The following is a 12,182-nucleotide window of genomic DNA, read 5'->3' on the forward strand; positions in this document are numbered from 1 at the left end:
GTACAGTTGATCAGACAAAACACTGCAATACAGTAGTATCTTTACTTATTTTACTCTAAAATTGAGAGGAAAAAGGTGTGATAATGGACTGCTTTTGTGTATTTTCAGATTACAAAAAGTGCGAAATGGATATTTGTCATGTTATCCAATTCGTTTAGTAAAAACCAAAAGGGATTTTTTCCAAGTGTAACTTTTATCCACTTAGTATTGCAACTTTGTTGAAAACAAAAGCTTTTTCTTGTAAAATACAACCTATTTAATGATTCCCCACCACCGCCACCCTTTTTTGATTAACTATGAGATAGGACAGAGAATTAAAACAAAATTCCATAATTTCCACAAATTTATTGAACCAACTACAACAAAACCACACTGCAAAAGAACCAACATAACTACAATGTTCAGGCTGGACCGTTTGTACCAGTGCCTTGTATATTTACATATATTTAGCAAAATTGCACAAATAAAAACATTTGTAGCCAGAAATGCTGCACTGTGACAAAGTGTGAAATATACAACTATTCTATACATCTTGTAAAATTCTAGCACAACAAACGATTAGAAGACTGCTACAGCAAAGATACAGCTATATTTGTATATTAAAGTGTCAATATATTAAAATATATTTGTACACATAGGGAACTCCTTCAAGCAACATTGTGTGTAATTTAGCTTTGACAGTCCAGCTATCATACAAAAAAAACACACACACACAAAGCATTCCCTGATACATTTGAATGCGTTTCTGCATAACATGTCAAATATCAAGTTTGCTTCAATTAAAGAACAAAATGTGTCAATTTTTTTTTTCTCTGCAACAGACTTTTGTCAGCCATGATTGTTCAAGCGTGATTACGATTGGTGCAATTGAAATTCTGTTTCATCCACCGACCCCGGGACACAAGGCATGTGAACCTCATCAGAAACGAGAATATGCGACTGTCCTGGTACTTTTTTTTTTTTTTTTTTTAAATTCTAGTTTCCCTTGAAAAATATTTTTTAAAAATTACATTTCTGAACAAAGTATGCAAATGAGTATGAGGAAAAAATATTCTCAGCATTTGTGGGTGAAATGTTTTTCAGCTTTTTCTAACACATCCTCTGAGGTTTTACATGTTTTTAGAATTTCCTTCTCACTGAGCCTCATCCCCGTAAACAGACTGACCAATCACAGCAGTCCAATAACACTGAGCTCTTGATAAAACTACACTGTCATCCTCAAAGTGAAAGTTGAATCATCCTCCCACACCCCCAGAAAAAAGGTAGGTAAACAGGTTTCCTGAAAATAACCCTATGTTGGTGACTAAAAGGGTTGTGAATTTACAGGATTAATAAAATATTTATCTAAAGCTATGTGAAAAATGTGAGGCTGAGTTATTAGCTCGAGCAATGGCTAAGATAGCAATGCTAGAAACGTTCCTTTTTATACCATTCACACAAAGCAGACCGGACAAAGTTAGGCAGTCCAAAAAGGACAGTTGAATGCAGCGTTTGTAAAATAATGCTCTGCATCTGTTAGCTTGGCACCCAAAATGCTAAAGCTATGCGACCGACCTGAAGCCTAGTAATAGTAATCTCTGCTTAAACTAACAATTGTAGAAATGTTTCTTTTGTTCTGTTCCCAAAACTACAACTAATTCCCAAATTAATGAGACAATGGATAAAGGTGTGCGGTTTCCCAAATATGCTTGTTAACCCTAACCAACATAAGTCCTGGTTACTATCCATAGTACTGGGGAAGTCCTAAAAAAAAAAAAAAAAAAAAATTCAATTTGTAAAACTAAACCAGATAAGCACTCGGGTTTCCTCCCACATCCCAAAAACATGCAACATTAATGGGACACTCTAAATTGCCCGTAGGTGTGATTGTGAAAGCGAATGTTTGTCTCTGTGCCCTGCGATTGGCTGCCAACCAGTTCAGGCCTCCTGCCCGCTCTTAAAAAACTAAGCCACAGATTTGAGAAAGTTCTGCTGTTGAATGCCGTGTCAGTAAAATAATGTTCGTTCCTCCAAATTCCAACGCTACGCAACCACCGTGAGGCCCAGTTACTTAGTAAAAAGTCAGTCGCTCTCGTGACGTCGATGCTGCTTGTGGTAACGTGAACAAAATGAAAGACGATGCGGAAGGAGCGTCAGAAGATGATCATTTGTGTATTTTTGTTCCGCCGTCACATGCAGTTGACGACGTTGCTCGATCCCTGGCCGACATCTCGGATCTGGCTCACGTGAGACAAGCAGACGGCCACGCCCGCTCCGGCTCTGCAGTGCGACACGGAGCCGACCAGCTCCCACCTGGAAAGAAGCGCGCGTGCCGCGAGGCGACGCCGTCAAAAGCCGATCCTCAACGGACACCCGTCACTTTGTGCGCCGCTCACCTGTTCATGCGCGGCTCGAAGGCCTCCACCGTGTTTAGGTAGCTGTTGCCGTTGTGCCCGCCCACGGCGAACACGCGGCTCATCACCGTGGCGACGCCCACGCCGCCGCGCGGGGTGGTCAGCTCCGACACGTACTCCCAGCGGTTCGTTCGCGGGTCGAAACGCTCCACGGAGCTCAGTGGCGAGTTGTCGTCAAAACCACCTGGACCACACACACAAAGGGAGTTGGACAACGTCATACTAGGCAATACGGTGGCCAAGTGGTTAGCTTCTCACTGATCTCTGGCTTCCTCGCTCTTTCCAAAATCGAGCAAGTTCATTTAGATGTTGTCCATTAGTGTGAGTGCTTGCTCGTCTACATGTACACTACGTGCCTCGTGATTGGCTGGTGACCAGTCCAGTGTGTATGAACACTCTCTAGATTGTTATCCAATACACGAGTGGATGAAAGTGCAAACGTCAACAAATACCGACGACGTAGAGGCAGCCGTTGAGCTTGCTGACCCCGTTCCCGGCGCGCCGCTGGCCCATCTCGTTCACCTCGGTCCACTTGTTGAGGTGCGGGTCGAAGCGCTCCACGCTCGACAGCGACGCCAAGCCGTCGTTACCGCCCACCGCGTAAACGAAACTCTGGCGAGCGGGGCGACACAAAGCTGCGATGAGGTGGGATGCGTGGCTTGTGCGAAGGTATCTGGCACCTTACCCCCAGCGCCACGGAGCCCACACCTCCTCGGGGCGTGTTCATGCGGGCCACGGCGCTCCAACAGTCGCGCTCGATGTCGTAGCGCTCCACGTCGTTGAAGCACGAGTTGTCGTCCAGACCGCCGATGGCGTAGATTGGACCGCCCAGCGCGGCCAAGGCGATACCTCTCCTGCACAAATACAAGTGCGTCTCAGTTTTTGTGAGTATTAAGCTATAATCAAGTATGTTTCACTTTTGAAATAAATGACATCTTCTACTGAGATGCACCTATAATTCAATGAACTCTGTAGCAACAACCACAATGTTGTCTGCGTCCATGTTTGTGTTCCAAGGAACTACGCAATTGATTTGTTCGGCCCAGTCTGCTTCTTGACTACAATTCACGACAGCAATTGTGTTCCCCAAAGAGCCTCCTATTAGCTAATATTTGAGAACTACTGTGATTTCCGGCCTATAAGCCGCAACTTTTTTCCACACGCTTTCAACTCTACGGCTTATGCGGTGATGCGGCTAATTTGTGCATTTTTTTCCTAAACGGCCGCAAAGGGGCGTCGAGCGGAAAAGGCAAGAGTGAGACCAGTGGAATATATGTGCCGAGGAAGTGACTTTCACCGGTATGTTTTTTTTTTTTTTTTTAAACCAGCCCTGTTAGCGCTTCGCTAGCACTTTGTATGTAATTTTTACCGGTATGTGTGTCTGTGTGGTTTTTTTTAACCAGTCATGTTAGTACTGCCCTAGCGTGTCTCTGCTGCATCTCAGTGATTTTTATCTGTATTTATTTATTTTTTTATTTTTTAAACCAGCCTTATTCGTGCTCCCGTGTTGTTGCCGTGTTAAACTAAGCTAAAGTATTAAAACTGAAAACTCGGTGCACCAGCTCTCTTTGTAAATATCTCGTGTTTCAATGTGGACGCTTGCGACTTTTACACAGCTGCGGCGTATGTATGTACCAAATGGTATTTCCTCTACAAATGTAGTGGGTGAGGCTTATAACCAGGTGCGCTCTATAGGCTGGAAATTACGGTACAAGAAAGCTTAGCATTTAGCATGAGGACAAACAACAGATGACTGGCAAATACCTCTTGGTGTTCATGGAGGCTTTCATCATCCACTTGTTGGTGAGGGGGTCGAACACCTCCATGTTACCCAGGTGCTCGTTACCGTCGTGCCCGCCCACGGCGTAGACTTTCCCTATATGAACACAAAAAGCAAGAAATTAAGATTTGAAAAACTGTTGATTACATGTGAGGATAAGTGGTACAGAAAATGGATGGATAAACACATCCAAAAGGGTTGATTTACTCAAATATGACCTTACTTATTGGTGCTTTTAATGCCATCAAAAAAAAAAAAACAATTTCATAATTGCTACATTTGCCACCACATTTTTTTTTCCCTGCTCTACTGACCAACTGATGCGGCCCAAGGTTCGTTTGTGACACAGATATTTGTGAACTATGTCCCAATTCACTGTGATGTAAAAGTACTAGTTTCAGAACTGGGATCCATCCACCCATCCATTTTCTTAGCCGCTTATCCTCACAAGGGTCGCGGGGAGTGCTGGAGTCTATCCCAGCTGTCAACGGGCAGGAGGCGGGCTACACCCTGAATTGGTTGCCAGCCAATCGCAGGGCACATCGAGACAAACAGCCACAGTCACAATCACTCGTAGAGGCAATTTAGAATTGGAACTGGCAACCCCAATTTTTAAATGTGAACGATTCCAGGAGAGGCAGAACATACATCCCAGTTCCAATTAGTTCTCAATTCTTGATGCCAAAGCCTACACCACACACAATTTCAGTTGAGTGAGCAGGTAAAGGTGCTTTACTTTCTGTTTGAATTCCATCTTGGAGCACCACAGGGTGGCAGTATTGTTCTTCAAACGCCTTTGAGGGGGAGTAGTTTACATAAACAATACGTTTTTTCTTTTTTGTTGTTGAATTAATAAAGTTGTTTGTGTTGAGAATGCATTATTTCTTCTACACGGTGCTTGTAGAGTTTATAAACATTTTATAATGTTGACAGTTTGAACCTGCCTGTTTCTTTTCTCTCCCTCTCTTCTCGTTAACTTTTACCTCCTACAGAAATGACACCGACGTGCCGCCGTCTGCTGTTCATCTCGGGGCCCAGGAACCAGCTGTTCTTGCTGATGGAGTAGCACTCGATGCTGCGAAACGGGTCACCGGAGCCCCCGCGCCCACCCACGCAGAACAAAACTCCTGAGGAAAGAACGGTTGTTTATTTGGCAACTGGTTCACAAAGCAGAGTGTTACATGAAAAAGCATGCGGTAACAACCTGCGGTGTGTTTTCGGGGCACGGTGCGGATCGAGTACTCGAAGTCGGGCACTGCCTTGTTGCTGAGCTGGAGGTGGTAGTTCCGGGCCTCGTCCATCAGGTCGCGGCAACTCAGGTTGCCCTTGATCATGTCATCCTTGGCCACCGTACCGGTCAGAAAGTCCACGGGGAGCAGTGGCAGGCGTACCTGCAGACCAAATGCACGAGGCCCACCAAATGGTGGCAGGTGTGAGGTGACTTCCATTAACACGAGTTTTAATGTGCACAGCCATGTCCTCAGTTGTGAAGGTGTGCACACTTGTGCAACCACATTCTTGGTTGATTTTTATTTCCCTTCTTGCATGCATTTTTTCCCCCAGTTGAGTTGTACAGGTCGTAGGTCACATTAAAAGTGGCAGATATTTTGATATGATTTATGTGGAGACTTTGACTGTAAATCAAGTCGGAAGATAAAACTAACCTGAGAGAAGATGTGGTCCAGCCAGGCGTGGTGGTGCTGCGGGTTGGCTTTGAGCCACTTGACGGCCGCCTTGTATACCTGCGTCTCCGACTGGATGTTGAGGTCGCCAGAGGCCAGCAGCGTCCGCAGGTGCTGCGGCGACACGCACGTGAAGTCCTCGCACTCCACCACCTCGCTGAAGTGCTCGCAGGCGTAGCGGTCGGCCATGTCCATCAGGTCCACGCGGTTGTGGCTCTCGGCGAAGGTGCGCACCGCCAGGCAATTGGTGGGGTGGAAGTGGGCCTTCATGTACTCGCAGCAGGCCCGCGCCACCAGCTCCACCTGCGGTTTTCGGGTGTTTACTGGATTGATGACCAACCACCGTGGTGGAGCGCAAGAGATCAACTGGTGTGCCACAGACGTTCTAAAATGTCACCTTAATTGGCAAAACTACTATTTATTCACCACTCCCTGAGAAGGGTGGCGTCAGGAAGGGCATCCGGCGTAAAAATTGTGCCAAACATATATGTGCGTTCATCTGAGATGACACGCTGTGGTGACCCCGAAAGGGACAAGCCGAAAGAAACTTTACTATTTATTCATCACCGATGTACCTTTGCTTTATCTATCCATCGACACTAGGGGTGTCAAACTCATTTGTGTCACGGGCCAGATTGTCGTTACAGTTTCCCTCAGAGGGCCGTTATGGGGACAGAATATCTCCATGTTATCATTTATGATATAAGTATAAATTTTGGTACAAATTTTAACAAGAATCATGGAAGTTGACACACATGATTTGCCTTCGCGGGCCACATACAATCAAGTGGGGGGCCAGATCTTGCCCCCGGGCCTTGAGTTTGGCACTTGTGATCTACACGCTTTATCCTCATGTGTTGGGTCTTTGACAGACAATCTTTTAGGATAGATAAGATAATAAGAGTCCAGGCTGAATGGAAAAAAACATGTGCCATGACTCAATAAAAGTTGGCAAACATTAGACTTTACTGCACACCTTTGTTCACTTACCTGAAGGATACAAGCAGCATAAAGCAGAGGCTGGACATTGTCTACGGTGAGTGTGAGCTTGGAGGAATAAGCAAAGTGGACCAGATCCTTGATGGCATCTCCATCAAAGTCCTTGATCTCGATCAATTTCTGCTTGGCCTCCGTCATTTCGGACAGAAACATGGCCCTGGGGGACGAAGAGAAGTCTTAGCTCGCATGTTCTCTACACGTGTCCCTAAATGTTTACATTAAAAGGGTGCACACCTGAAATAGGGGATGACACAGGCCAAGACAAGCTTGTGACATTGGATCAGTCTGCTGCCGACCTACATGAAAAAATAAAGTTCATTAGAAGATGCAAATTCTATTGACTAGTATGACCCATAGGATTGGATTTATAGGCCATGGTTTACGTCACAACTGCAATTTTTTTGCTCTCAAATAGTACATGGCAGCGTGGGGGGGATCTTATACGCATCAGCGGGTTCAAACAAAATGTGCTCTGTCCCGAGTTGTTTAATTTTAACTATACTCTTTTATATATATATATATATAATAATTTTTTTCCAACTATTACATGATCAAAGGCAGCATGGTGGATCAGTTGGAAAGTGTTGCCTCACAGTTCTGAGGTGCCCGGTTCAATATCTGACCCGCCTGTGTGGAGTTTGCATGTTCCCTCCGTGCCTGCGTGGGTTTTCTCTGGGCACTCCTGTTTCCTCCCACATCCCCAAAAATTTGAAGACTCCAAATTGCCCCTAGGTGTGATTGCGAGTACGGCTGTTTGTCTCATTGTGCCCTGCGATTGGCTGGCAACCAGTACAGGGTGTACCCAGCCTCTTGCCCATTGACTGCTGGGATAGGCTCCAGCACTCCCCGCGACCCTTGTGAGGATAAGCGGCTAAGAAAATGGAGGGCTAGTTGATCAAAGTACATGGCAGGGATCACCACTTTTAAACTGCCCATTTTATGTACATCCATGTTGGCCCAACCAACAAAAACAAAAGCACACCCACTGTAAATTTATACTATACACAATTACAAAAAATATGGTCTAAATAAGCTACATTAGAGGTGTGTTAACTATTTTATAATTGTTGATTGCTGCCAAATCAGGTATTTTCTTCATTTAGAGTTTACAGCGGTGTTGGATGCTTGTGGAGATATTTATATCCAATTTGGGCATGTACGCTTCAGATTATTTCATGTGCTACTTGAATACAAACATTCATAAGGGATATTGTACGTGCGTGACTGAAAATTTCCATGGAAATGGACAGCCGTCAAAATTCCCCCTGAAATACTTTGACAACTTCTCACCTTGAGCGTGACATCACACAACTCGCCCACTTCGTAGAAATGTCTCAGCGAGCTGTGGAAGTCCTTCCAGGCCTCGTGGGCCTCAAACACGAAGGAGCCGTCTGCCTCGCAGTCGACTTTAGATGGTCTGGCGGTGGCGGGGGCGGCGCCAGCGAGGCGCTTCTCCTTGGGCTTGAGCTGCTTGGCATGCTCTGGCACCACGTCCCCCGGCGCCATGGCTGCCGTACGGCACACAACACCTGGACAGAGTGGACCTGTGTTAAGGGACATTCCGTGGGTGTGAGTTTCATTCATTCATCATCAAGCGTTAAACTCAGTTTACTTGTAAATTAAAGCAGTTTCCACTCTTATTTAAATTTAAGAACCACCCAAAAAATAAAAAAAGTTTGTCGTTTTTGAATCAAGAAAAAGAGCACTGTATTGTAAATTAGAAAGAAAATACCGTCCAAAATGAATGAAAGGCTGACTGGGTTTACATAACAAAACATTCTACACTTTGTGATTGTTTCCATCATCTAAATGTGATTCTTTCTTCAGGAGCGCACAAATCTAATAATTTGTACAAATTTACAGACAAATTGCTACACTACACAAGAGGTACGTAATCAATGCCAATTAGCTTCCATCACGTGATTACTTTGTCGCTGTTCTCTTTGAAGCTACTGCCACGCAGTTTCATTTGTTTTTATATCTTTCACTAAATGTGGCAAAATTTGACATTCTTGTCTCATGTGAAGACTAATTAAGGCATGTTATAAACACAAAGCACAAATACCCATCCATCCATTTTCTTTGCCGCCTATACTCACGAGGGCCACGGGATTGCTGGAGCCTATCCCAGTTGTCAATGGGCAAGAGACAGGGTAGACCCTGAACTGTGAAGCCAACGCTTAACCAGCCGACTCGCCGTGCTGCCAAAGTGCAACTAATATAAGTTTAACAATTACTACAGTAGATGACTTAAAACCATTCATTTAACTAGATTGTGTTTGAGGAAATGAAAAAAAAAATACACCATAATAATGAAATACTGCTCCATAGTACCAATAAGGAGACAATTTCTGAAATTAGTTTTGAGGCGACAGACTTGAAGAAACAAATATCCTCCCACAAGCATCAACAAAACTTGAACATTTGCTCAGAGATCTTCCCTGCCAGCTGAACAAGTTTGGTCAGTCTCACCTCACCCCCAGCTTGTATTTTCACTTCCCATTTACTTACCCGACAGACTCTAAGTAAAAGTTGAAATAAATAGCATCTTTCCGATGACACCGTGCTTCCAAACAGAGCAAAAACGCAAAAATCCGATGCTAAAGAGGAAGACAAAAACCTTACCTGCAGGCCTGGGTGCTGCAAATAAGACCAATTGGCTGAAGTGCAAACTACTGCGACTGGACAACATGAGCATCTAGCAAAAAAAAAAAAAAAAAAAATGCTGCCAAAGCTCCGCCCACACCCACCTTATAGACAAATGATGCACTGTCTTCCCTTCTGAGCTGAAAAGACCCAAGTATCACTGCAGCCTCATAGTCAGTCTGCTCAGGATTCGTCTCAACATCTCCCAAAAATACGTTTGACGGCTTGGTTTCGCAACATTTGGAAAATATAGCAGGAATCAGTTGGGATCGAAAGATGAAAACAGCCCCAGAGTACGCTGTATTATTTATTACTGAGGAAAAAAAATATGCTGCTGGTGAATTATTTAACAGCGGCAGAACTCGACCGAAAAATCCGGCACAAAAAGAGATGCCTTTCTTTCAATCATTCATCAATCAAAAGAGCGAACATCTGAGCAGTCTTTAGTCGGAATCTATTCCCCCCCCCAACATCAGTTTTACGCACACAATCTCTCACGGTAAAAAATTATTCATTTTAAAGATCAAGAAAAAAAATGACAATTCTAAAGAATATAAAGCAAGCAGTGTTTAGTTATTCACTGTCATATTAGCACAAGTATACAAATAGCTAAATATATTGTGGCATATCAAGAGGTGGCTAGCAACAAGATACATTTACAGAAGTACATAATGAATAACGTAGTCCCCTCCAAAATTATTGGAACGGCAAATCAAGTCCTTTGTTTTTGTTGTACACGGAATACTTGGGTTTCAGTTGTTTAGTAAAAGCTCAGAATTCCAGCTTTCAGTTCAAAGTATTTAGATCTAGATGTGTAAAACAACACGACAGGACAAAGCAGCTTTTGCTTGAAGCCACCCACTTTCCAAGTGAGCAACAATATTGAATGGACATTATTAAATAAATTTAAAGTGAATAACTTCATATTTGGTGGCATTTAACCCTTACTTGCAATAAGCAAGCCTGCAAACCACTCACTTCACCAGACTGTTGCATTCTCCATTTCAAATGTTCTTTCGGGGCCTTTACTGGAGTCTCTTTCAGTTCTCGTTTGTTTCTGGTCTCCCTTCAGGAAGTAAAATGCATGCTCTATTGGGTTAAGGTACAGTGACTGACTTGGGCAGTCTACGACCTTCAATGTTTCCCCACTGATGAGGTCCTTAGTTGTGTTGACAGTATGTTGCATGATGAAGCTTCTCCCAATTAATTTGGATCATTATTTTGGTAATTATTATTTTAGGGTTATTATCCTGGCTGTAGTTTGCTGTAACAAATGTTTTACTGGTATTTAGCAAGAATATTGTTGTCAAGGCAAAGTCCCCTATCCCCCTAAAATCTTTGTACATGATGGAGCTGGAACTTTTACTTGCTTAGTTTATTGACACAATGGTGATCCAAACGCAATCTAGAAGCCATAGCTACAGTGAAGAAAATGAGTATTTGAACACCCTGCTATATTGCAAGTTCTCCCACTTAGAAATCATGGAGGGGTCTGAAATGTTCATCGTAGGTGCATGTCCACTGTGAGAAAGAGAATCTAAAAAGAAAAATCCACACATATGTGCAACTGATACAGGTTGATACATGGAGTGGAAGTGGACTTTTAAAGGCGGACTAACAGGTCTTTGTACTAGCAAGATGTGGACATCTACAGAAGCAGATCGCACTAGGCGAAATTAACACGCTTGAAAACTTAATCTGTTCGGATTGTTCAACTCCTTCAATAGTGCATCTCCTCAAAGCATTTTAACTAAAAGATGCTTCGACTTCTGTGTGTGCTAGGCCATATACAGTGCCAGGATAAATCTTCGATTGGGCACCGAGCACGTCAACACGAAGAGACGAGGTGTTTCCCCCCCCCCCCCTTCTCTAAAATATGTCCGTGGAGTTACCACATAAATATTCTCCCCACCGTAAGACCCACGGAGTCTTATCCAATAATAAAACAGATTAAACCCTAAGAACTGAGAGCCATTAACTATCATTGTGGTAGCAACATGAACCGTTAGCTTTTTTTCTGCTAGCATCGGCACAAGAGCTAATCTGTTTTGACAGGAGCAGGAGAGGACAAAAAAAAACTAAACAGCCAATATATAACGACAACCCCGACACTAAAATTCCACATATGAATAGCAAAAGACGGCAAACGAGCTCAAAAATGCAAAACAAGTTACCTTGTCTTAGCTCCTACCTTAAGAAAGGTTGAAGTGCCGACTATTCTGGGGCAAAATGTTTGTGGGCATTTCCACGTTTATTGTGATTTCACCCGGTGCATCTTGGGTAATGTAGTTTTATCACTCGTCTCTGGAGAGTCGCCCATTCACCCTCCCTTCAATTTTGTGAAGTTTACCAGCATCGTTTCCTTAAAAAGCAACCCCACACCATCATGTTCCCACCTCTGAACTTCAATTGCAATTTCTCCTTTGGGGAGGTGTGCATTATATCCTTTTATTATTTATTTTATATATTATATTATATATATATATTATATCCATTGTTCAGCTTTGCTCTCATCAAAACAGACTACATTCTCCCAGTATTTAAGTGGCTTCTCCAAATGTTGAGCAAACTTAAAACAAGCTTTGACGTTTTTTTTTTTTTTTTTCAGGAATACAGGCCAATGTTGTGGAGTGCACTACTCACTATTTTCAAATTTCTTTAAGTCTCCACAGATTGGCTATT

At 43.4% G+C, this 12,182-nt stretch overlaps 1 protein-coding gene across 5 annotated transcripts; it reads right to left on the bottom strand.

Moving 5' to 3' along the window:
* Window positions 1-10: 10 nt before the first annotated feature.
* On the bottom strand, window positions 11-11,819 carry klhl8 (kelch-like family member 8). 5 transcript variants are annotated; one of them, XM_061801088.1, is made up of 13 exons: window positions 11,675-11,704; window positions 9,480-9,552; window positions 8,145-8,383; window positions 7,089-7,150; window positions 6,846-7,011; window positions 5,838-6,158; window positions 5,378-5,564; window positions 5,157-5,300; window positions 4,158-4,269; window positions 3,079-3,247; window positions 2,846-3,005; window positions 2,376-2,577; window positions 11-2,292 (listed from the first exon to the last, which is right to left on the bottom strand). In XM_061801088.1, the coding sequence occupies exons 2-13, from the start codon at window positions 9,550-9,552 to the stop codon at window positions 2,169-2,171; spliced, it is 1,959 nt and encodes a 652-aa protein (XP_061657072.1). In that variant the 5' UTR covers window positions 11,675-11,704; the 3' UTR covers window positions 11-2,168. The 5 variants fall into 5 exon arrangements, with proteins under 5 accessions (XP_061657072.1, XP_061657074.1, XP_061657076.1 ...); XM_061801090.1 differs by lacking the exon at window positions 9,480-9,552 and having other exon boundaries at window positions 11,692-11,819; XM_061801092.1 differs by lacking the exon at window positions 9,480-9,552 and having other exon boundaries at window positions 8,145-8,398; window positions 11,692-11,750.
* Between the last annotated feature and the right edge of the window lie 363 nt (window positions 11,820-12,182).

The sequence above is a fragment of the Syngnathoides biaculeatus genome, chromosome 17 (assembly GCF_019802595.1).
Source record: "Syngnathoides biaculeatus isolate LvHL_M chromosome 17, ASM1980259v1, whole genome shotgun sequence".
In the NCBI taxonomy this organism is placed as follows: domain Eukaryota; kingdom Metazoa; phylum Chordata; class Actinopteri; order Syngnathiformes; family Syngnathidae; genus Syngnathoides; species Syngnathoides biaculeatus.